We start from the raw sequence: 26,001 nt of genomic DNA, 5'->3' as shown, positions 1-26,001 counted from the left end.
CAAATCGTATTTGTTTTCAACATTGGTAAAATGTTGATGGCTTTCCTGACAAAATCTGCGAACACAGCTTCACAAGGTCAGGGAGCTATTTTGGCGACAGCAACTCTAGATGCAGAGTGGAATGGTTCAGACACAAACGATTTTTGCAATAGGATACATACATTACATACACGCTACAATAGTTGAATTACGTTGTACTTTCGTGTTAACAAGACCAAGGCCAGTTGACTCGGAGGCACGTATCCTAAATCACGAAAATAAAAATTAAAAATTAGTAAAAAGGTATTCTTTGAGGCAATGAGAGAATAGGGTGAAAGCTTAGTGGCCACATCGATTTACAATCCACATTCCACACCATCGATAATGATGTGGAAGTGGCGAGTACGTTGCTTTGCTTTAGTGCTTAGAGTGCTTGAGAGGAATAGCAAGTCTCAGTGTTAAAAGGTTAATATATTTATTTGCAACATAGAAAACATCAGTTAGGTAAGACGAAAAGGACGCAAATCATGTAGACGTCTGGAAAAGAAGCCGCCGACGTTGGGAGTAATAGCAACAGGTTGCCATTCAGTTTTTTTTATCTAGTTTTTGTTCAATTTGAAATTAGAGGTCTTGCCTTTTTGTGCCTCTTTTTATTGTCGTACGGTAGAAAAACTTGAGTCTAAAATGAAATATTTTTCGTCATGCTCTGGATCTTAATGTTGCCGTTGAGATTATTATAGATTCAGCAATCGCTGATTTTAGAGAACGGTGGTGTGATGAAGCTTGAGCGATCGTCGTCTTAAGGATAAATTGACGTCATCGCTGTTTGCGTGTGTAAGCGACCGATGCGGTGATTTGTTCAACTCGTTTTAGACCATTTTAATTTTTTTGTTATAAAGGCTCTGTTTTCAATGAAAGCAAGCTGTTTTTTATTACAGAATGGTAATTAATCAATATAGGCACTCTTTAATGTTCACTGAACGATGCTTCAAGATCATAGTATATTTGAGAACTATAAAAACTTCTTTGTGATATGCACCACATAAAAAATCTACAAGATCAAGAGCATGGGGAGGCAAAATTTGCTTGAATCAATTACGCAGTTGAAGACGTTCATACTCACAAATGAACTATCATACCCTTTAGATGTCTGTGCCTGAAGGACAATATCGATACCCCTTTTCAGTTTTGCGCCTGTAAGTCGCACTAATTGCGCGAATGATGCTATGAGTATGAATGAACCTGGGCAATGAAGCCACGTGGTGCATTTGAACCAGTTTGAGTAATTCAGTTATGAATGAAAGGAGAAGTGTTGAGATTGTGTACTGTTTTTTGCGTTTTTTGCCGAAATAATTAGTTGCCCCGAGGCAAATCGTTCTTACACAGTTCGATTGAGTACGTATAGTCTAACCAATTTGGCAATACGTTTCTAGGTTGAACTAGAATAAAATGAAGAGAGAGTTCCTCTAAATATTGCCGCATAAGACGGCCAGCAAGGTCTACAACCCAGCACATTTATCTTAGTTCTATCTGAACCATTTTTTTCTACTCCTGACTTGCATCGAAACTACTTTGCCTAATGTTGAATAAATGTACGGGCGGCTTTAATGGAAAAGACGAAAAAATGTTTTGTGCACCAGGTGCAAACTAGTCACGGAGAAAACGTTCTCTCTTTGCTTCTCTTCTCTTGGAACGTTGGAATAGCAGAGTTGTTTAGGTTACTACAACATAAATTTCACTTCTTCGTGCAGTTAGTATTAGCACGCGCGTTTTATCACAGTTACCAGCTCTGGAAGAATGATCGTCTACAGACCTTTCAAAATAATTAATGAACTTTCCTTACTACCATTATTGGTGATCGCATCTTTTAGCTCGCAGGGTATGCCTATTTTGATTTCAAGTAGCTCCTTCCGGACTGAAAGCTCTTTCAGGAGACTTCGCGCTTAAATCTGCCATTAAGTCGCACGCGCAGAAAGCGCACGAGAAAGCGAGGGGAAGAGTCGGCAAGAGAGGAGAGGGCCAAGGGGTGCGCTGATAAACGGAGACTCCTTAAAATGCGCAGACGCTAAGATATCCTTTAAAATTTCATGCAGCGCGCCTCACGATAATCAGTAGAGCGCGAGCCGGTAAGCAGTAACCCGATCTTCGTGCCTTTCTATCTACCCTCTCTCGCTGCCCTGCCCTGTCATGCCTGCCTTCCATCGCCGAAGCGCGCGCCATCGCTCTTCGAATAAACCTCGGGTAACGTCGTAAACCCGTGATAAATTGCTCCACGGGGCACTACCGGCCACGTTTCGGAAGCCTTTCTGGGCCAGCGTGCTCGATGTTCCGTCGATGCCATCGCCTCTCTTCCGAATAAGTCCCTCGGCACGGGGGCTGCGTGTTCGTGCAAGCCGGGATGCCCTTTGCCAACAACGATGCGCATAATTATGTATACCGGCCGCCCGCCGCGCGTTTCCGATAAAGAGCTCGCCGATGTATTCGCCGCCGCCGAAAGTGGTGTGAGTGAGTGATGGAGCGTCGCTACGGCGGCTCTAAGAGAGCTGGAGGTATACAACCTAGTATAATGCAGTGGCCTCTGCGAGGATCGGCACTTCTTTAAAAAGTGCACATAGGGAATGGCGCGTCCCTGCACCGTTCAGCTTTTTCGGTATCTTGAAGAGTGAGCTTACTCACCGCAAAAGCTGTCATTTAAGCTCTTCTGGATTTCACCTGCGTCTTTCACAGCGGCCAGTATCAATACTTTTCCACAAAATATGGGCCGTAGTGCCCCCCCCCCCCCCCCCTTATTTTGTTATTTTCTTGAAAGAGGAACGGAAACGTCTCTAAAATTTATGCGCAAGTTCCTGTGAAAATGACAGTGAATTAGGAGAATTATTGAGCCCACCGTAGGCCTTTTATTAGACCAAAAGCAAGGGCCTATCCCTCAAAGCGTTATTACCTCTTGTGAGCGGCTGTACTCGGCTTGTGACCGGAAGTCGTGCCCGTTGCGTCGTCGTTCACACCATGCGGTCGTCAGTCAGGCTTGCAGAGAGAACATAGAAGAGACATGAAGGTTGTTTCGTTCACGCTGAATATGAGGCTCATGCCAGTCGTCGGTTTCGTGAGAGTACTTGTTGCAGCTCATCTGCATTGCGCACTGGAAATTGCTGCTGATTAGGTTTGGTTTATTGGTTTATTGGGGTTTAAAGTCCCAAAGCCATTCTGGCTATGAGGGACGCCGTAGTAAAGGGCTCCGGACATTTCGACCCTCTGGGGTTCTTTAACGTGCACTGACATCGCACAGTACACGGGCCTCTAGAATTTCGCCTCCATATGCTGCTGATTACAGGCGCTTATGCCACTCACATGGTTTATTCATTGATTGAGTAGAGATAGACGATTTAAGGACATGAAAATAACATATCTATAACATGAAGATGGCGGGAGGCTACCTTCGTTTGAAGTCACAACAGTTTGTCTTTGTAAAGCTATTAATGAGATATAATCAAAAACCTCATCGTGAGAAAAATAAGCCTCAGTCTTCAAATTCTACCATTGGCTGGAGGGAAGTGAAATCATCAGGCCGGAAGTGTCGTCACTTCCGGTAACGGCACGAACAGGTTCTAACGCTATCGCATTGCCAACGCATGAGGTGCCCCTGTGAATGTTTTTTGGCAGTCTTCGGAATTGCAACTGGGAGTAGAAGCAGAGGGTGACTACCGTAAAGTTACTGGGGCAGGGTATAGATGAAGGGGTGACATAAAAAAAGGCGTAAAGGAATTTAACCTGCATAACTGCCACGCAGTGTTAAATTTTGGACACGCCCTGCCTATTGGCGGCGATTGTGAGCAAAAGAAAAAAGGTGTTCCGTGCGATTTGAATAGGCGGAAACGTAATGCTGTAGCTATGGAATATCAAAATACATCACTGGCCTTTTGGGCTTACGAGAGCTAAAGGCGGTTCAAGGATCATGAGTTGCGTAAAGAGCGAGAATTCTGTTAGTAAATTAGTGCTTCGGGGGAAAATTGTTCGATGCAAGAGCGAACAGGAAGGTTTCTGTTCATGGTTTCTGGGGGTTTAACGTCCCAAAGCAACTCATGCTATGAGGAACGCTTCAGTGATGGGCTCCTGAAACTTCGACCACCTGGGTTCTTTAACATTCACTGCCATCGCACAGTACACGGGCCTCTAGAATTTCGCCTCCATCAAATTCTAGAGGCCCCTGTACTGTGCGATGGCAGTGCACCTTAAAGAACCCCAGGTGGTCAGAAGTTTCTGGAGCCCTTCACTACGGCGCCTCCATCGAAGGACGGTAACAGGTTCGGATGATATTTTGGCACCTTGAAATTCAAGAAACAGCGTTAGTTCTTGCGACGCCTTGAGTAGACCTTAGTGGTCTGTGATGTGCACTTACCACGCATTTATTTCAACTGTGGGTTTTCTCGGAGCCCGCTTCTTCGTTGCACTCTTGCGGAAACTGTATTCGAGAGATCTTAGCTTTTAAACCGGTGTGGCTTGTTTGCGCGTGCGATAGAAGAGCACATTTGGAGAATAACTTTACTAGAATTGTTCTGCAGCTGTTCAAAAGCGAGTGACATGGAGTCTGCCCCGAGTGCCCAAGGTCTCCATTTCTTCAGCGCCCTCTTTGTCCCTCGTGCAGGCAACCTCCCCCTGCTGGCCGGCTGTGGCGCGGGCGCCGGCGTGCTGCTGCTGTGCGTGGTCATAGCGGTGATCCTGTGCCGGCGCCACTCGCGCCGCGCGGGCCAGGCAGCGCAAGGCCTCTCCCTGCCGCTTCGCCAGCTGGAGCACAGCCCAACGTGCGCCTCTCGACAGACTCCTTTCCTGCCCGAGCTCAACTGTAGCCTGCACCGACCTCAGCACCTGCCGGGACCCGTGCCGCCCGCCAGGCCACCGCCGTTCGCGAAACCCCGGCGCTCGCCCACCGACGTATAGCGCTCCGAAGTGATCATGCATCTCCGGAGTGGTTATGGAGCTCCGGTGTGCTTGCAACTCGGGAGTGTTCATGGAGCTCCAAGTCTCCGTGCACCTCTGGAATGCTCATGCCTCTCCAAAGTCTTCACGGTGCTCCGGAGCGCTCGTGTCTGTGCAGTGTACACGCAACGCACTGCATAGTAGGCACAGAGTGAGCACACTACGCACCATGACAAGTGGCGGGGGCGCAAGTTGTGTGGTTGTGTGTGACCTAATGGCAGCGACGACATGGTGCGGCAGTGCTTCGCAGTGCATTGAACGGGCACTGCATATGCACAGTTTTCCTCACAAGCAAAGGGTAGTGTGATGAGTTGTGAATTTTGCCGCACTCCAGCGTTGTTTTTTATCCTGATAAAATTAACCTGGTTGTATGAAGCGTGCGTCAAAAACAGTGCGAAATGGTGCGGAAGACGAGAAAGGAGAGCTGGACGGCGTATATTGTGTGTGCGCATTGTTACCGTTATCCTAAAAATGGCTACCCCAGCATTGGAAGAGACATGACTGACAGGAATCTCGCATGAAAATTCAGGAACCTCCACTATCACTTTGCGCACGCGCAGGGAAGATGACAGCCTAAATGCACATGCTGTAGAGCGTGTTGCTCATGTTAGACGAGAACTTACATGTGAGTAGTCCGTGCATCAGGCTTAAGCGCGCGTAGCCGGCAGTCCATAGCATCAACTGAAGAATGCGAGAATTGATGTGTATGTTTTTATGCAGATCTATTGTTAATTTTCTTGGAGCTTGAGGAATTCGATACTGCTGTGATAGTTTGATTTTTGGAAATTTAACCTCACAAACCTCACAAATTTAACCTCATTGTTCCCGTCTACATACAAAGCTTTTTTTTTCGGGCATGTCTGCAATGGAGTGGTTGTGAAAAAAGGCAGCTTAAATCAAATGGTACGGGTAGTGCGAATATCTTACATTTTTATTGCCGTGAAAAACCCAATTATTCTGCTATAATACGCATTTGTGCTCGGGAAGCCTGTGAAACACTCTGGCCAGTTAATCTCAACATTTGCAGAAAATATCTTGGTGGCTAGCGGAGCACAAATCTTTTAATTTTGTTTCTAATCTTGAATGATACACCTTGTGTTAGGTTACGCCTAGCTACTCGTAGGAGGCGTGCAGGTGCAAGGCTGAGGGATAATAGAGAAAGGGCAGGTAGATGGGTTTACTGCAAACACAAAGTGAACAAGGAAGGGTGAACCGCAGGGAGCTTGCCAACGTTTCTACAAGATGACTTTTCTTCGAAGACCACGCCTCTTGTCGAAATGGTTGCAAGCTTCCCGAGGTTTCCCATCCCCTGGTCAATTTTTTGTATACTAGGGCATAGTAATTTTTAGACCTTTACTGAAGTCGCGATATGCGTCTAAGGAGGGTCTGTTTTTAACTTCGCCTCAGAAAAAAGCGCTCGTGCCGGGATCTCGATGTTGGAGGCGGTAGCAAGAGCGTGGATAACGCTTCCAACAAAAGGGGGATCAGCGCTAGAAGCGGCATTCGGGATTATACTGCCTTTCTTTCTTTGATTTCTTGGAGTCTCTCTGCTTAGCCGAATGGGAAGAGCTAACTTTCAAGGGTCATAATCAGTGAACGTCGCTTTCAGCAATAATTTTGCCTCACACATTGTGAAGCAAATTGCTTCGCCAGAGTAAAGGCTACTGGCTCCTTTCACAAGACTTTGAGTAGCATGTTTCATTGAGCAGAACACTCTCAGAGCCACAAAATATGCGCTTACGCCATCAATCCGAAAGTTGACAGTTGACAAGCTACAGCGCATTTCTAAGCCCATTCAAGATTCTTAGCAGAAAGGAAGACTCCGATATCATTGACTTTGCCTATTTTTCTCTATCGACACAGGTTTCTTCTTTTGCAGTCTTAGAACCAACCGCACGTGAAGCTTACATGAAGCGTAGAGAAATTTTCTGGGCCATGGTTTCTTCAGGTTCTGCAGGACTGCATTGTCGAATCACTTGTAGGCGCTGAATTTAATAGCCCCGGTGTGACAGTTTAATACTAAAGCCCCAGGTTCTTACAGACTGAGGCATGTGGTGTGGTAGACACCATGGAAGCTCCTGCAAGAACTTCAACAAAGTTGGACGATCTCGGCGCCCTTCTCTTTATATATTTGAGAAGAAAAAAACCGTTAAATTTAAGTATTGTACGGGCACTTGGGCCCGTGCAAATTTGCCAAGCTCTTCTGCACACTGCCGCTTTCCATACACCTTTTTTTCTTTCTAGGTGTTGCAATTGAATTCTCTGTCTCGACGGTCGCGTATTTGCCAAGTGGTCCACGGAGGTGTCTAGTGGATACATATGGTATTGTTAGAGACACTTTATTGTACTATAATGATAGAATCGTACTCGAGTGCGTTGCATATTGCGATGATGTAAGGAAGCTACCAATGAAAGATGTCGGAAGTTGATGTTGTTTGTGCAAGAAAAGTGACTGTTCAGTAAGGACTACGGTAGCCGCAGTCAAAGAGCAGTTATCTCAATGTTTGCTGATACTGAGGACTTTTGTGGTGAACACATAACATGTGCTCCTCGAGCTCCTATATATACATCAAGATATATAACATATATATATGCATAAGCAGACACTGCTACAAGACTTCGGCAGGCTTGCAGTGGTCCAGCGCCATCAAAGCACCATGTGGTACAATGATGCTTGCTGATTTGCTTTTGTGATGTAAAGAACACAAGCTAGATTTTGACAGCGAACTGAGCTGGACTTGACTATGCTCGTTCGCTTTATGTGAATTTAAGTGTTGTGTATTTTGTTTGTTACCTCTCCCGTGCTCTCATGTACAGTGGCTGCGAACTGTGTTTTGAATGTGTTGAAAGCTCAGTTTTCTGCCTCTGTGATACGGAAGTGCGTTTGTAGAAACGTCTGGGTACGGTAGCTTGCGGCTGCTAAAGTGCTAGCGGCCAACTTCATGCAAATCGTGTTACAAGTTTCAAAGATCACCCGTTTTTACCTGTCAGCTCAGAATTGAGAACCAAGCGTAAAGCTAATTCTTTCGGACAACTTATCGCGGCTGTATTGCTTTTGTAGGCAGTTAAAATAAGGCTTTTGCCAGCAGTATTTCCTCCTCTGTTTGAATTAGGTGGTTGTTTTAATTTTCAGAAACAAATTTATTTGATGTGTCGTCCTGCAAGAAAGTAAGGATGTTATAGGTTACCTTCAAGTATTGTACTAAATGACGGTAGTATTTTACTGCGAATTCAAATTGTAGTTTAACGTTTAGCTTTGCACTTGTCTGCGGAAGAATAAGAGAAAAAATATGGAGAAGGCAGAACGAAACAGGCTTGATATTTCTTTCGGGGGGGGGGGGGGGGGGGGGATGTACTTTATATTATGTCTAAAACCTTACGGCTGCTCGAAAAATATAGATTTCAAAATGGTCGGGTTATCTAAGACTTCACCAGGGTGATCTAAGACATCATCAAGCTCTTAATATTGATGCTTTAGAAACGAATTTAGTTGTAGGTTACAAGGTGAAGTAAGCACTGACTGAATAGAGTTTTCCGCTCATTTGGGAACGGTAATTGGTAACCGGGCTTACAGAACCGCCTACTGTTTGCCATAAGCAACAATTGTTGTCGATAATGAGCACATGTGGAAGGCATCCCAAGTAACTTGAGACAGAGAAAAAAACTCGAATTATAAAGCTATGTTGCGTAGTTTCCAAGTAGACACAGAAGAGCGAGAAATATGTGCAATATCTTTGTTCTGGACTCATTTCTAGCGCTGCATGCGAAGCGCGAAAATTATTTCAGGAGCCTGTGGCTGTAGATGCTCAAAGAGTTCGCTGTGATTAGCTACTTTCGAAGCGCCCGCACGGAAGTGACGTGGAAGTGACCAGACGGGGAGCACTACCTTAGTGCGCTAGGCTTCCAAACACATGCTCTCTCTGTGTTTGAATTTCCAGGGAGTATATCACACCCCCATCACACAACAAACATCGTTTCTGTGCACGTTCGGTTGAGAAATGCAGGCCAATGATCGTTTCTAAACTTAAATTGCTCTGCTCTTAGTATCACATATTCTGCGTGTCATACGCTCTGAATCTGATGAAACAACGCAGTTTTAGTGGTTATGCTGCAGTAAAGCAGGGAATACTGCTAATAATTCTGAAAAACCGCCAGTAACAATTTTTCAGTTTCGAACCCGCAACAGTATCCGTGTGTCCTACATTCATGGCTTGTTTTACATGGGACACCTTCTTTATGCATCTGGTTAAATATGTAGATCCCTAAACGCAACAGAGATGTGCGAAGAAGTGGTGGTTATTTAAATAAGTGTTTGTTAGCTTGTTAACAGCTGTTGCTAGCAGATGGGGTAGAAAAGCGGAAAGTTTACTTTTACCCCCTTCCTATAGACACTCAAGTTGAGCAAATATTGCAAGCTACAGCTAATTGCTTATTGACAATTAATTACAGGTATTTGGTAGAATTGGCGAAATGAAGATAGCTTCCGTTCTTATTGGTCATAAATTTCAACAGATAAACTAATAGCATTTGTTTCGAATGATGCGAGACACAGTGAAAGAGACAGGCAGACAAAGTAATAAACAGAGAGATTAAGACGCGAATACCCGGAGGCCCACTCTACACACGGGAAGACAGATTAGGGAGCTGAAAAAGAAAGAGCAGAGGGATGTGAATCCAATTCAGATGGCAACATATAGCCCGACCGCATTGTAGTTTATTCCGGAACCATGCAGAACGTCCGCACAGGACGTCTACAGTATAAGTTTCTAAGGTAGCAAAAATACAATACCTTCCAGGATGAAATGCGCTCACGTGGTGTCATTGTACGTTCTCAAAGAAAGTAAGCTGCAGGTAGGAATGCAGATCTTAACGCCTTTTTGTTGATACATATAATTCTTTATTGGTGGTGTAATATCTGGATTATTTTCGAAGGAAATGTGCAGAGTTTGAAGTTATGCCTTCTAATTTTCTGCCCATTGAAAAAATGTTCCGAGAGAGATATTCATGGTAGTCCAATAGACACGATAACATAGGCACTATAGACTCAGTTTTAATTACCACAGAGTTAAGTCGAATGTAGTCATAATGGGCAGCTCGTTGCTCGATACAGAAATTCTTGTTAAAAATATAGTCGTTGAGAGTTCTGCTTATTTTATGTCTGAAATTGTTTGCGCTGCACCACACCATGAAGGTATCAGAAGCTCGCATCGCATGTCTGCATTCTTATGTTGGCACTGGTTGCAAACGGATAATCAGGTTAGTAAGCTCCCAAAGAGGCAAAAACGATACCGCTCTTATACGAAGATCTGTACTTAACGGTTTTATGCGACGTTTTCGATTTCTAATCTATTGGAAGTTTCTCACATAAAGAAGCGTTTCTTCGATGTCAGATTTTTTGGTTGAAGTGATGTTCGTTACAGGATATTTAATTCAGGAAATGTAACTTCATTTGCTTACTGCAGAACATGTTCTGGTCCACATGCCAAGGTACTATTCCGCAAAATAGGGGCCAGTCAAGAGAGCGTCCTGCTGCCCTTTGGCGGCTCGAACCAAAAAGGGTTGAACCTGGAAGGAGATGACTGATTATAGCGACGAATGCCTTCTCAGGTTTTCAGCAGCGCCCAAGGAATGATGTCTCATATGTCGTGGAAAGGAAAGAATGACCGAAGAAGTTGACAAGAAAAAAAAAGAGCTTGAGTCGGCTGGAAAATTTTGAAACCGATGAAGTGCGGAGGTGCACCTACTGAGGAATCGGATGAAGTAATGAGTGATGTTAATTTAAGTGCGTTCAAATACTTCACAAAGAACTTAGTTATGTGTGAACGTTTTATTATAATGCGCGTGAGTGTAATATGGTAGTTCCTTTTGTACATATATTGCTGAATAATCGAGGTCCAGAAAGGAAGTTGTGTAGCAGTTACCAGCGTTGACGTATGTGCCCTTTTACTGTTAATCCGCTACAACCTGAATGTTATGCACAGATATTCAATTCTTTCACACATTGTCCTGCTATGGAGTTCAGCACGACGTTATACTCACCATTGTAGATTGTGCTGTGCTCAGGTTCGCGAGACTATACTAGAACCTTGCACAGTGCGAAACACTGAACGGATAGAACTATCACATAGTTGAAACTTATTGCTGTTGAGAATTGAAATGGAGTAGTGTATAACAGAAACCAAAGCACAGAAACCCTTATACCCGTTTGTATATACATAGGTTTTGCGGGTTACGTAGTCTGACAATAGGCCTGGGAACAAAAAGGAAATTTTACCTGTTTATAAAGGTATGAACAAAGCTCACATATGTTTACTGTGAAAAAAAAGCAGTGTTCTGGGATATGTGTCAAAGGTTCGAGAAATAGTTCATTTGAGCGCTTTGCGCTAATGGGTTAGCGCTCGTTGTTTTTCAATGTAGCAATTATCAAAAATATAGGCTGCTGTTGCTGGGCACAACTATTTCTTAGTTCAAGGAGGAGGGAATAATATTCCTGATAACACGCAAGAAGAAAAGTTTTGCATGTGAATAATGTCTGTAATTGCGAGACAACAACTAAAATATCCAAAAACTGAATACGGATACAATCGAGGGCTCGAAAAGAATGCAGCTGCGAATAAAATAAAAGAAACGGTCTAAGGAAAGTCTGCGTACAAAGAATGCACCTACCTCATGGCACAAACCATTACACTAAAGAGTGGAGCACGATCTACTCCGTGCTCAGTTTTCCCTGAGCCAGCTAATTAGGAATCACGTTACTTGTCGTGTATTACGACTATATGTAAAGGGGCGTCTGTTAAAGCTGTTGGTGCATTCATTATTCAGTAAATCTGCTAGTCAGACTAAATTTAGAAGATATGATTAACTGCTATTGCAAGGACACGACGATAAATTTGTGCAGGCAATCTTTTTTAAGAAGCCAAATTTATTGCAAAATTGTAGGGTCCTGCAATAGGAGCCAAAAACTGCAGGAATAAACGTTAGAAAGAAACAGCAAGGAGAGAAAGAGACGATCAGAGATAGCTCCACTGGTTTAGGGTGTACAGAAAAGCCAATAATTTCGATCACCATGATTCATACCGCTGTCCCAAAGGCTACTGTTTTTTTCTAAGCAATGGCTGAGAGACCACTCGTCTTCAAGTTATAACATGCTTGCCAATGTTTTTAAAATGCACCACTGTGCTAGCACAACAGTGGCAGAGCGAAATAACTGACCACTTGCATAAGCGAAAGCACTGCTCGCCTCTTAGACTTTGTGCGAGGAAAACCAAGTCATTTTCCTCTCAGAAAAGTGCACTCCATGTATTTCTTCCGGCAGGCGCCTTCTACGCATCCACCACAGACAGCACCCCAGCGGAGCAAGTTATTCTTTTTCCGAGGCCCCAGTTCAGGCAAAACAAAATTGTTACCCTCTTCCGCCTAGCGACTCTCCCTTTTTAGCAAATCAGGTACCGCGCAGTGGCAGTGCTGGAACAATCCATTGGCGAGCATATGTTCGCGGTCTGATGGGAATTCGTCCAGGTAAAATTTTGCAGCGTTTGTGCCAAATTATTCCTTCGCATAACTAAATAAATCAGCTGCGCAGCTGGAGCTGTCTATGCTTGTTTACAGATGTTTCCAGCGACAGGTATTTGTATAATAAAGCTTTGTTATTGATTATGTGTTTGTTGATTGTTTCAACACGAAGCTAAATGACGAAACATGGATTGCGTCTTCATGCTTGCACTTCACTCGAAGAACATCGCTAGTTCTTCAAGCGATAGGTTCTGCAGACCTACCAACCTGCGGATAGCTTTGTAACTTGCCGTTTCTATAGGGGTAAGGGCCGTGCTTGTTTTCGAAAATTTGGTGGGGTGTGGCCGTGATCAAAAAACGGCATTTTCCAGTTCAGTTTTCTTGCTCTGTTTTGGAGAAACTACTTTAATGTCCATCGCGGTTTGACTTTATCTCTTGCGCATAGTTTTAACTATACCTAGCGCCTCGTACTTCTCTCCACTGAATGCCTTCCTTCTTTTGTGTGCGTCGGTCACACTACCGGCGCACGCACCTGTTGCCGACGGTGAAGTCTCAGCCGGCTGCCCGCTTTTTGTGTATTTCGGCGTGTGCCACAAATCTTCAGTTTGAAAGCTGCATCGTACGTGGTTAAGCGCCTACTTCCCATCGGAAAGTGTCACCTTTGGCACACTGCCAGAACGGACGGCTCAATATGCAGCACAAATGTCAGTGATGTCTAACTACGTGCACGAAAATTTATGACCCTCACATATAGCACTCAGCAACCCCATGGTGCATGCTACAAAATGATAGTAATGATGGGAGCAGGCAACTGTCAGGAGGCCGTGGGGGAAGTCGGCAGCAAGAAAAAGCAGATCAGTAAGCAGTATCTAGCTGTAATCCCGTACATCTATAAGTTGTCCCACAATTTAAAGCAAGTTGCGAAGTGTAGTGACGTAAATGTTGTTTTCTCAGACCCTTGCAAACTTGCTAATGCTTGTACCCTGTTGACAAAGTTCAGCGCCAGTCCTGTTGTCTTGCGTTCGTCCTTGACTATTCGCACTGCTACTTTTATTGCGAAGCAATACTACTTTAGCTACCAACTCAGCCCGTTCCAGCGCGAGGCGGTGGTAGGCACCACTTGACCTTTGGCATGACCTTTGGCATGACGTCATACCATCTGTGTAAAAACGGGGCCCCATCTCGCGCCGTCGCAGCGCGAGGCTGGTAGGCACCAACGGCGGCCTAACTCTCGCTCCTCTCACCAGGGGCGCCGCGCGCGGAGTGACGTCATACCATCTGTGTAAAAACGGGGCCCCATCTCGCGCCGTCGCAGCGCGAGGCTGGTAGGCACCAACGGCGGCCTAACTCTCGCTCCTCTCACCAGGGGCGCCGCGCGCGGAGTGACGTCATACCATCTGTGTAAAAACGGGGCCCCATCTCGCGCCGTCGCAGCGCGAGGCTGGTAGGCACCAACGGCAGCCTAACTCGCGCTCCTCTCACCAGGGGCGCCGCGCGCCCAATAAAATAAAATAAAATACCAATAAAATAGGGGAATTTATCGTATTGCTTCGCAATTACCAGGCTTAACCAAGCTAAGCCACAGACATTTTTTTATCATGCAAACTGTCATCATCTGGCAGCTCCTAGGGGAAGGCGCCCGAGTTTTTGATTTCAGCCGATTTTTATATCAATTTATGGGCTCCCAGTTCGGGAAGAGCGGCCCATAGACGTCTGCGGACCTTAGCCGCGTAAGTACGGTATAATGTCACAAGCACAGTATGACCAACATTCTGTGACCGCATGTCGGAACGAACTCCCAGTTTTGCCGATGGTTTGAATAAGCACTATTTTTGAAGGGACAGCCGAAGTTACGTTATACTTTAAGTTACGTAATACTTGAGCACAGAAAAAAGAGTCAGTGATTATATCGGGTACCGCGCTCGATATCCGCGGGAGGAATCTTTTTAATGACACGATCCGTGCGCATGTTTGTGCTGACGCTCCATAGAGTTTATTTTAACAATTATATTGTTTTCACTTCGTGGTTTATATCATGCTAGTACTAAGAGTACCACATCCGAACTTTTGCTTCTTGAGGGCACTTTCCGGCCCACGTATTCTCTATCACCACCACTGGGCCGCTCATCGGTGTTGAAAAAAACCGGTGCACGAAAACTAATCAAAATAATGGACCGGATAAAAATACGCAGATGAAACCATAAAGTTGCACGAACACGAAAAAAAAGTAAAAGTGGAGATATAATTAATTAATGGACTTCTGAAGAACCCAAGGGCAATAATGCCTTACTCCTATAGGGAAGCGGAAATCTACCTGATCGATGCCATATCTCACGTGTGAGCACGCTACGGCTCGCGTTTCAGGTTACGGGTTTTAGCCTGAAAGCTCAGTGAATTCTTTTAACAGTAAGTAGGATAGAGACAGAATGAGTACCCCGATGGTCAGGTGGCTGTGGCGTTCGGCCGCAAAATGCGGTGTGCCGGTTCTCAATCGGGTCACGACAAATGCATTGCGGTGGTGTTAAAAAATAAAGCATTTCTTTGCCTTTCTTTTTTTGATTTCCTTTACATTATGGAACATTACCCGCAACAAAAGTTATCCGCAGTAATTTGCAGTTTTGTGTCCTGAAAGTTTGAGAATAATAGAGACAAACCTTTGAGGAAGAAAAAACTGACTTTCTTTGGAATCTTTTTTTAATTAGTAAGAGTTGTTCTCTTTATTTCAGCAAACCAAACATCGGCGTTGAAAACAATTAATTGTTTTGCGCAGCCAGTTATATCTCGGGGTAGTTGGCCATGGTGGCAATACCGCACAGATTGTCGGCGTTTCTGGCCATCCTTATGTAACCGTGTTCTCCCCACTCAGGCCCCATGCTGAAAGGGAATAGACATTAAGCAGTAATATTTACTCATGCGCGCATTGACCAGGATAGAAACTGATAATATCACACCAAAAGAAAACGGATCATAAGTCGAAAAGTGGCTTTACCTATTCTTGCATATCCAGTAATCCTTTCCGTTGTCCGTTCCGTAACCGACGACTAAAAGGGCGTAGTTGACGCTCGTGCTGCTGCATAGCGGATTATTATAGATGCCTAGAAGCCATAGGAACAGATTATTTTAAGTGTCTTAAAGTCATAAGTATAACAGCGCTACGGCTTGTGCCATAATTAAGTCAAGCTGAAAAACACAATCATGGTTAGCATCCTGCATACACAGTACTCTGGAGTAATACTGCAAATTCAACAAAGTTCTATTAGATAAAATATTGCCGAAGCATTGAGCTTACCTGGAGATCTTCGAGCGAAAAAAGTTGATAATCAGCCCAACAGTGAACGAAGGGGGAGACGCATTATGATGCAGACAAGAGAAGTGCTAACAACATTGTACTAGCCCACCTAACATATCAGGAAACCCTATGAAACGCTAGTTATTTTTCAGGAGGGTCGCTCTATGTCACAAGTTCAGTTGCCATAGTTTTTAAATGCCGATTATCATATTTTGTACAGTTTCTGAGATTTGTCGTTTGCCGTTGTCCAGAAAGAAGAGAAATCACTGATACCAAAAGCTTCATTTGAAAAACTATGAACACTAAGAGAGCATATGGATCCCAAAAAACTTCATGTTCACGATTGCTGCGCATACCTCCGTGAGAAAATATCTTTGTGTGCTAAAGAGATTCAAACCCAGCCCCTAAGGTTCTGAGGGCAGCTACTTTTAACTCTCGCCATACGCATAAATTTTGTGGTCGTGCAAGCTGTGTTTCAGATCGTGATTTGAGTGCAGTGCCCTAGACAACCCAAATTGAGCACGGCGCTGTAGTTTGACTAGGGTTAGCAACACACTTCACGAAAATAGAAATAACCTACTCAGTTTTTTGCAGCAACGTGTCTCCAATGTGTTCCTTTTCATTTTAGCGCTTTATGAAAACCCGCGAATTATGACAAAACAAAATTCGTAATCGCGCGGAAATTGGCAAACTTTATTGCTTTTTGTGCATCTTAATTTTGCCGAGAGCAGCCGCCACTGGTGTGTGTCTCTGAGGGCGTATTTTCTATTCTAGCTCTGCAAACCAAGAGACCTAAAATTGCCATTTCTAACGTCTGGTCTTGGTATGAAATGAGTTCTTGCGATTTTCTATTTGTACTGCTGCAGATATATACTGAAAAGTGATTTCAGGTCTTGGCAAGTAAGAATTTTACACAGAAGGTGACTGCAGGTAAGACAGCTTCAGATAAAACCCTTGATCTACGCTAACAGACTTTACCTTGGTCATACAGAAAGAAGTCATCGTTAGAAGCGTCGATTGCCACAGAAACTGGTCCCAGTGTGGCAACAACGCTCTGCAGCTGCTCCTCAGACCCTTGAGGTACGGTGTCGTACTTGCTTATCTTCGCGCCGACGGCGCCTCGGTCGAATGTGCATGGCATCGTCTAGAAGAAAACAAAAGAAGTATGAAAACTTGCGATGCAGGCAGATTGGTCTGGCTTGCGATCGCGACTGAGCTCCAAGTCAAGGTTGAGGTGACTGAGAATGTGGATGTGCTGTGCTTGCCACTCTAAAAAATAAGCCTGCCTTTTATTGCGATTTCCTGCACAGTCTTGGTTGTACGACGGATTGCGGGTAAGTGAGCCACCCTCCTCTACGGCGACGGAAAGCCAACCGTTCATTTTTGCCACTGATCGAAGAAAATACTTTTGAGGTTGGACTTTAGGTTTATAATTAACTCTTTAATCCCCGAAGGACAAAGAAAATAAGAAAAAATACTTCCACGTTTTTCTAGCTAATGCACCAGCATTCAAACACCATATTAAAAAATTTCTGGCGCCGCAAAAGTGACGGAAATCGGTTTATCGAGAATTTATAACTACGGAAATGCAGTCCATTTTGTCGGAAATTCAGTCATTCAGCCACCGCGGTGGCTCAGTGGTTATGGTGCTCGGCTGCTGACCCGAAAGTCGCGGGTTCGATCCCAGCCGCGGCGGTTGAATTTCTTTGGAGGAGAAATTCTAGAGGCCCATGTACTGTGCGATGTCAGTGCACGTTAAAGAACCCCAGGTGGTCGAAATTTCCGGAGCCCTCCACTACGGCGTCTCTCATAGCCTTAGTCGCTTTGGGACATTAAACACCATAAACCAAACCAAACCAGTCCATTTTGTCCAGCTATACGGAATTCTGTGAAGGAGTAAATGAAAGGTCTCCTGCCACCTCAAAAGCCTAGAGGCAGTAGATAAATCTTCATCCAGCATTGTCTACTTGTTATTCCAACAGCAGAAGTCCCAAAATGAGAGACGAGCTGTTAAACACAATCTCAAAGTAGTTCATTTGTGCTCCCTTTTTGTTTAAACAGCGTCCTGCCTGTGACGTCAAACATTCACATCGGTAAGCGTAGGTTACTGAGATCACGTTAACACGAAGCTTCGTATGCGAACTCCATGCACTCAAGTGTACAGGCGGGCAAATTATATGTCGCGAATTTGCGACTCTGAAGAAAAAAGGGTTAACTGGCAAACAACGGGCACTTTTGCTGAATTTGTTCATAGCTCCAGGCTTCCTTTTGAAGGTCTAGAGAGAACAGGGTGCGTTATTAAAAAATGAAATAACCACACCTCAAATCAAAAGACAGAGACAGGAAGGAAAATAATACAAAAACGTGTGAAAGAACTCATTCCTGAAGTCATTATATAAGAATAATTTTCGAGCACTATGACATGCGGCGTTTCGCCGTGGAGGTTCATTTAAGTTTAAGTGGTAACTAGCTCGGTCAATATCTAAGGTGACGAGCCGAAGGCTGTTCTTTTAAGTTTTTGAAATATTTTTAGCTTGCATGAACAAAACATATGGCGGCTATTAGGAAGAGAGGAGATTAATAATCAAGGTCGCGGAAGTTAACTACATGATTGTTCCCCATAGAAAATCGCGAAACCTTGAAGTAAACGCAGAGGATGTTAAGTACGCTCAAGTAATGTACTCAAGCGAGAGAGAACTACACCGAACTAAACAATTTTTTTCTATCCCGCAACTCCTTGGTCATTATGAAATAAAAAAAGGGCGTTCTCGCTCTTATGCTTGTACTAACCTTCCCAACAAAAGGGTACAGCTGCTCGAGGTCGATGCCGCCATTGTTGATGATGTATTCAAATGCCTGATCCACTCTTCCTCCTTCGCAGCCTAAGTTGCCGAAGTCTTGCGAGCAGTCAATAAGATTCTGCTCGCTGAGTTCAAGCAATTTTCCTGCCTTGATAAGGTTATGGCTTTCTACTGCTCCCACCTGTGAGTCACGTGCAAGAGAATGTTACACATAAACAAGTTGAAGTTAGTCACGCTTAGGACAAGTACGGGATCCCTCCACCATTGTACAGTAAAGGCGCACGAGTCACTAGTACTGGCCATCTTACAGCACTTAGTCAGTGGAAAGAAAAATGACAATGGCCTGAGGGGTTATTCCTCCTTTCAAATTCGAATAAAGAAAAGTGCACCCATAATGAGAGAAAGGCCAAAAACACGACAAAAGGGTGCGGAAATCTAAGATAGCTGCTTGCATGCAAGGATGGCAGGCCGTGTCGAGTCTTTAGACTTGCAAGAACATAAGATGTCAGTAGAATATTAGAATCTTTCATACGACTTCAGACCAGGTCTGAAATGTACCCAGTATTTTGTTATCTGCTTCTTGCTTGCTCAAGAGCTAAGAAGATGATGGTAACTTTAGCCGGCTGCTCCATATTTGCTTAGTATCGTATAGCAGCTGGTAAATTTGAGGTAAGCAGGGAGACAGGACAATGCGCTGACGCTAAGCCGCGTGCATTATTCTGAAACTTGAAAAAATGTAGGCGTAGATTAAAGGAGGAAACTAATTAAACGAAAAAAATATTACGACAGATGCAAAAATTCGGTTTTTCGAAAAGTGATATTTGGCACACCCCCTCAAATTTGTTTCCCATTCCTTAAACGGCTTTAATTTCATTCAACAAAGATAAAAAAAGAAACTAACTCTGTCTCTCAGAATTATATCATTGCGAAATATGTTGTGCAGAGCATGTAAAACCAACTACCCCAGCAATTCGCCTTTAATAAACTCCCGCGCATTTAATGTTTATACCTGAACCGTTTCGCGCTTATCGAATATTGGTATGCACCAACACTGTTTGTAGTGGCCAACCGAGGGGCGGTGCACGGAGTTTTGAAGAGAAAGAATGTGGCTGCGCAATCTAACATCAGTACAGCGGCAGGTAAAAATATGCAACGAGTTTTGCAAAATGGTCTCTACAAATGCCGATGTGATTGAACGGAGTGGGGACGATTATGTGTGGCCATGAGAGATTTAGAGTATTTTACTGAAGAAAAAAGAACAAACGTAGGATTACTTTACTACAAACTTACATGACAGTATCAGACCTACTTACTGCACTGAAAGCCCAAGTTGCGAGACATGTTCCTTGCGTTTTGACCGGAGTCACTGCCCCTTTGTCTCTCCAGTCGAACTTGTCAGGAAGCTCAGATATGTTCAGCGGTGGTGAAGACAATTTGGGATCCTGAAATCTCTTTCGCGCATCGTATATGCTTTTACAATGGTTTTCATTTTTCATCTCGCCAGGGAGCTGCAGGTACCGAGAGAGGGAAACATATCACATTGTCGTTAGAATATGACCCAAAAGAAAAGATTGACGGAAATCAGTGTGATAAGTCTTGATTTGAGGCTCGCTCACTTAAAAATATCTTGAATTCACTTTTTTGGATTTTTCGTGGGTGTAACCAAGCATTTTTTGTTAGACTCTTGCTATTGCAGGGTTTAAGGCCGTTAACTGCGCCGTTTAAGAGATCTATAATGCGCGTCATTGAGCTATATCTTTTATGAAGCGTTTGCGGCAATAATAGCTATGAATAACTTTGATATTCGTCGTATAACGCGCAATGAGAAAAGCAAAATGGTGAATATAGTATTGCAAGAACATCTTTGTTTGGAAATGCTGGACTTAAACAAAATACAGTGCTGCGGCAATGAGCCCAACGGCAAGGACGAAAAAAAAAATTACTATTTGATCCCTGCGCGCGATCTCGATGCCCAGATCTTACTGCGAAAGCACTAATCCGGAGGTTCAGAGCCTGGCAGAACTGTCGAGTGTATGTTTGTGCAGAAGGCTGGGTTAGCGTGAGCTCTCCGTCCGAGCTCATTCACCTTTTTTACGCAGCACAAATCTGTGCTTTCGTGCCGATTCAAGTGTTGCAAACGTTCTTTGTAGTTTTTGTTTATAATAGGTGATTGCGTGCAGGGAGACTCCGGCTTGTTACAAAATTTCTGCTGGCTCGAGGAAAGCGTCTTTGCAGGATACTTTAATAATACTTCAATAAGGACAGAAATTAGGAAATTCTGTATCTCATGCTATTTGTTAAACATCGAAATACACCACAGGCTTGCTCCCGGAAAAGAGGTGCACCCAAGAGGAGACTACAAACCATGTCAGCAAATTCATTTACTGCAAGTGCGTAGGTGATTTGTCCTCTGGCATACTTTTCATTGTGTTTCGCTATATTCAAGATGTTTCGAAAAAACGTGCTCTTTCTTTGTTCATCTTCAAGCAACGATGCGTACGTTTTGTCTGCAAAGAAATGAAGAAGCAATTGATTTGGCGGAGAACGCTCAGAAAAAAAGAAGAGAAAATAAAAATTTCAGAAGTGATGTCCATCCTGTAGATAGCCTCCCAACTACCATAATGGTAGAAATTTGAAAGTTTTGTAAATTTCGTTGCCGTGTTTTTACGTCACTGTGGCAAACTACAGCGTCTTACTGTATTTCAGCTTGAAGGAAATCCACTGGTCATCTGAGTCTGCAGTATTCGCATGTAAGGTGGCTGTAGCTGTTAACCAAATTAAAATCCACCACTGCGTCATGAATCCTGGTTGCCTCGTCCAAGCCTGGAATAGATATGAATGTGATGCTGTGCATGGATCCGAAAATAATTGTTTCATAAAAAAAACCGCAGTTTTTTTCCTAATAGAAAGAATGTGTGTTTTTTGTAACATTCAAAGCAGATCTTCAATCGGCTACTAGCAAAGATAACAATTTGCCCAGCAACATATCTTAACAAAGATGAATTGTTAACTGAATCCGAGACAAAAAACAAGGCTGAATTATAAAGTTTTGTGGAAAGCACTTAGAATTACGACATCCTAGGTTCATAAAAGTACTAAAGAGATAATAAATATCCGTTTATAAGCATCTGCCTGTATAAAAGAATTTACAGGTGGCCGCCGCGTTGGCTCAGTGGTTATGGCGCTCGGCTGCTGACCCGAAAGGCGCGGGTTCGATCTCGGCCGCGGCGGACGAATTTCGATGGAGGCGAAATTCTAAGGGCCCGTGTGCTGTGCGTTATCAGCGCACGTGAAGAACCCTAGGTGGTCAAAATTTCCAGAGCCCTTCACTATGGGTCCCTCATAGCGTGAGTCGCTTTGGGTCTTTATCGTTAACTCTCCATAAACCATAAATCATAAATAAGCAGTCACAGGTGTTCTTTCTCGCGGCAAAATAGTTAACACGCTCATCACGCTTTGCTAAAAAAGACTGGACATGTGTATACACCTGTTAAAGTGAATTCAAAAGAAATATTTGGCTTTGAAATGGACATTGCTTTTCCGTCTTCATGAATGCCACGGAATTGAGCGTTGTGGCACAAACAAAGTGCCTTTTACTCAGCTGTGTAATAGACATACATATCGCCATTTTGATCTATGGCAATGCGGTAAATCATTCAAGTGGATGTATGTCCACAAAATTTTGTCAAAGGCTTTGTGTACAGCCGGCAGCTGAAGAAGGAGCATAAATTCTCATTGCAGGATTAAGAAGGGTATATGCTTGGGCTTGTTGGTTCATATTTGAAAGGTAAAAACGTAGCGCAAAGAAACAAGGACACAGAAAGACGGACGACACACGGCGCGAACTTCCAACAATGGTTTATTTCAGAAAGGAAAGGTCGATACACGACCAACATGCCGTCAAACCATGCGCTAGCAAAGCGTATCAGCCAGATATGCGAGCTCTTTTGCCAGCAACGAAACAGAGGGGGTACTAACACAATCATCTTTCAAAAGTGATATCCATTCCGCTTCTTTGATTTCTCGTGTCAACCGGTTATTGTGCACCTTTAGAACCATACATTGTTCAAGAAGCGGTATGTCGTGACACCCATGGCAGTGGGCTGACAACCCTTTTCCACTCATATCATCTTCGTCACGCCCATGCTCTCGAAGCCTATCATTCAGGCATTGTTGGAAGTTAGCGCCGTGTGTCGTCCGTCTTTCTGTGTCCTTGTTTCTTTGCGCTACGTTTTTACCTTTCATGATTAGGAGTAGCATGCTTTCTACGAAATATATAATTCTTACGCACAAGATATGTAAGCACTGCGGCAATGTGCCTCTTCAGTTTCTGAAATGTTATATTTAGTACCGCTGACACAATCGATGTGGACGTCCACTTTACTCCAGAGAGACTCCGAGGTTAACTGTGCATTTCGGAGCTTTAATTTCAGACCTTCTCCGGTATAATTTCGAATATTGCATCGTTAAACGTGGTGAAAGCGCTTGTAGGCTCATTAAAGACCGTTAGAAAATGTTTGCCTCTAGACCGACTAAAAAGCCTGTGCAAAGTACATAAACAAAGTCATATGTTCGGTGACTGATTATGCGGTTGTATGGCCAGTGTGCGAAAGCAGAGAGGAAGAGGATGATGTCCCGGGCCCAAAACGCGTCAAAGGTGTGGGCTCGACATTCGGCTTGCAGAGTCGGTGTAAAATACGTCCCTGTCTAAAATACCTCTAATGGTTCTGTAATGACTTTGCATAGTCTCCAGCAGATGTTCAACTCTCGAGGGCCGTACACACACCATGCTGTGCAACGCCTCGTGGGAGATAGCTCCTGAAAAACCACTGACCTTCTTTTCTTTGCACATGTTTACATTATTATTTTCATAAAAATTGGCCCTAACTGCAGGATAGTCACAGGATGCGAGACAGTTGCGAAATATCTTTTACTTAAATCTTTAGTAAAAAGCTCAGGCTTCCAGTGGAGCAAAATTTCGTAATACGCTACGGCCTAAGAACCTATCTAGCCAAATGCACTCGAAGTCATTGGCGATATGTGACAGATTTACATATTTTTCTTCTTTAGGGGGGGGGGGGGGATGAGGGACTCCTGACAGAGCATATAACAACGTATAACAAATGAGTGATCCGTATACTATAAGAATTTTGATATTAAGTTATGGTTTAGTGCTAAATTGTGATAGAGCAAAATGTCGCCAAGAACTACTTTTTGCACTCCTATAATTAGACAAGCTTTTTATTTTTCCGTGCACTCACACGGTATTGCCCACCGATAGCCAAACTTTGCGTTTCCCAAGCAGCACAAAGTATAGAGCTATAAGCAAACCAATTTCTGTAGGCAGTCGACTCTGCATTGATATTTATTTATTTCAGACACTGTCAATCCCATTGGGATTTTTACAGGATGGGCACATAGTAAGGTACAAATCAAATACAAATGGAATGGTACACATTAAAAAAACTGTTATTTGCAAGTAATTACATGAGTATGGGAAAAAAAAACACAGATAACAGAAAATAAAACACATAACGAAAGAGCATTTTTCACAGAAAAGGGTGCAATTTTATACATTGTAAGTAATATGTTCATACAGATGCTGTTATATGCAGTGATACGAGTGGTGTGTTGTACATTTATAAACATGATTTAATTATCTATTTAATTATCGCACAACTGTTCTTCTACCAGAGTTACAAATTTCTGCAAAGATGTATTAATAGAGATAGAGGGGTTCAAACTATTCCATTCTTTTATGGCAAGCGGGAAAAATGAATATCTGAAACAGTCGGTCCGGAATGCGTACTCTCTAAGGGTTAATGGGTGCGGAATGACAGATACTGTGCTCGCCACAAGTTGCGAGGAGAGAAAGAGCCAAAAGCGGTTTACTGGACGCATTATCCCGTTGACACCCCGTCGATAACTCCTGTTGAACTGTGGGCACTGCTACATTCGGCCGTATACATGATGCGGACACAATGCGCATCTCGTTGCGTTCATCGAACACTCGGTGATTATTTGAAACCATTTTTCCGAACGATTTCGAAACAGGCTTCCTCTGTACTTCCTCCGTACAACTGGCATAATGTACTTCTCTGTACATTCAGCCAGTTGTCTTTATAAGGAAGTCGTACCTGCGGATGGACATGAAAGCTAAGAAAACGTCCTCTTTATTCGTGCGAGTTGCCTGTAACTCGGCCCTCAAAAGTTTAAAGATGGTCAAGTATGCCGTCACAAAGTGCTTAGTTTTGGCATGACGTCGACTAAAGACGCCATATTAGTGGGTCTTTCCAAGTACTTCTCACTGCGTGCGCCTAGCTGGCCAACAGTACACGTTACGAATACCTGAGTCCTATATAAGTGGAAGTTTTCACCGTGAGGCATTAGAATGCAGCGTCAAGCAATTATTGATGTTCACGTTCTCGGAAGCTTGAGTTGGGTAGACTGAAGATTTCTCCTATCGGTTAGTCAGGTGCACATTACGGTGCCTCAGCGGAAGCTTGGGAGGAACCCACATTGCCGTCATTAAACACCCAGTTAATTGCGAGCGTGAAAAACCGGCTACATTGATCAAATAACGCTGTAAAGATATACGGGCATCTAACGATTTTCTGCGCATCAAGGTTGCCGCGTTTATTGAGGGTATGGCAAGCTGCTCAAGGTTCAACATATTATTTCTGTAACGTATTTCGCATGCCGTTCTCTTCTCGCTACAGGCACTGTTCTGACAAGCTTCCTGACATATATAAATGTGGCACATTTGTGCGGAGCGAAATCAAAAGCAAAAACTTTCGCACTGGCAATTTACTTGCTCTTCTCAGGCTGCTCAGTTTCACTTTTCCGTAAAAATGGCGTTTTGCCGTTTTCTTTACACACAGTTCATTGCGACAGAGTTTGAACGTAAAAGGTGTGTTCGTAGCGCGAAAAGGTGCCACAACAAAATATTCAAAACGGCAAACAGATGGCGCTGGAGCCTACTTCGGTCCAACTAGATGCTTTCATCGTCACGGGTGCACAATTTACGCGATGAAAATAATAAGAAAGAAAAGACGATTCACGCTAACGGAAACTTACCCGGGAACGCACGTCTTCCTAGAGAAGAGGAAAAGTCAGATGATCGCAATTATCTTCCAACAGTTATCAGTTGCAGATATTTTTGCCGAAAACAATAGCCCTGACAGATCATGCCATCCTGTTGATAAGCTGCACAATGCGTAGCACGCAAAAGTGTTACAGCACGTTGCTATCCGGGATAAAAAGGCCATTTTACAGCGAGTTGTGCAGTCTATGTTCATGCAGGTTGCCTGAAACTAATTGACTGTTAGCGCATGCCTAACGACAGGACTTCCCGGCATATTTCCTTAAATCGGCTTCTATAAGCATAACAGAAGCATATATATATTCGGGTCACTGTGAACAGCAGCATACGAAATTGATTTCATG

General features: G+C 43.7%; 2 protein-coding genes across 3 annotated transcripts in view; one reads left to right on the top strand and one right to left on the bottom strand.

Moving 5' to 3' along the window:
* Positions 1-8,262, top strand: part of LOC149359451 (neuropilin and tolloid-like protein 2) — a 30,666-nt gene extending 22,404 nt beyond the window's left edge. The window contains exon 7 of the mRNA XM_089569051.1: positions 4,622-8,262. Within this exon, the coding sequence (XP_089425177.1) occupies positions 4,622-4,914 (293 nt within the window). The 3' untranslated portion in view covers positions 4,915-8,262. The remainder of the gene's footprint in view (positions 1-4,621) is intronic.
* Positions 8,263-15,186: 6,924 nt separating this feature from the next.
* On the bottom strand, positions 15,187-25,796 carry LOC149359450 (procathepsin L-like). Of its 2 annotated transcripts, XM_089569049.1 has the most exons (8): positions 25,633-25,796; positions 21,252-21,378; positions 20,920-21,062; positions 19,869-20,063; positions 18,545-18,736; positions 16,733-16,898; positions 15,455-15,560; positions 15,187-15,339 (listed from the first exon to the last, which is right to left on the bottom strand). In XM_089569049.1, exons 2-8 carry the CDS (start codon positions 21,352-21,354, stop codon positions 15,240-15,242), a joined length of 1,005 nt encoding a protein of 334 aa, XP_089425175.1. In that variant the 5' UTR covers positions 21,355-21,378; positions 25,633-25,796; the 3' UTR covers positions 15,187-15,239. The 2 variants fall into 2 exon arrangements, with proteins under 2 accessions (XP_089425175.1, XP_089425176.1); XM_089569050.1 differs by lacking the exons at positions 20,920-21,062; positions 25,633-25,796 and having other exon boundaries at positions 21,252-21,379.
* Between the last annotated feature and the right edge of the window lie 205 nt (positions 25,797-26,001).

This window comes from Amblyomma mixtum, chromosome 2 (assembly GCF_055824585.1).
Source record: "Amblyomma mixtum isolate Tamu chromosome 2, ASM5582458v1, whole genome shotgun sequence".
Taxonomy (NCBI): domain Eukaryota; kingdom Metazoa; phylum Arthropoda; class Arachnida; order Ixodida; family Ixodidae; genus Amblyomma; species Amblyomma mixtum.
This window is presented reverse-complemented; position numbering and strand designations above follow the sequence as displayed.

Excerpts from the sequence above, each read along its gene's own strand:
- LOC149359450 (XM_089569049.1), bottom strand. The coding sequence starts at position 21,354 with ATGACGCAGTGGTGGATTTTAATTTGGTTAACAGCTACAGCCACCTTA. Across the intron at positions 20,064-20,919 it reads TAAATGAATTTGCTGACATG|CTCCCTGGCGAGATGAAAAA; the intron begins GTTTGTAGTCTC and ends CGGTACCTGCAG. Across the intron at positions 18,737-19,868 it reads CAACTTGGGCTTTCAGTGCA|GTGGGAGCAGTAGAAAGCCA; the intron begins GTAAGTAGGTCT and ends CGTGACTCACAG.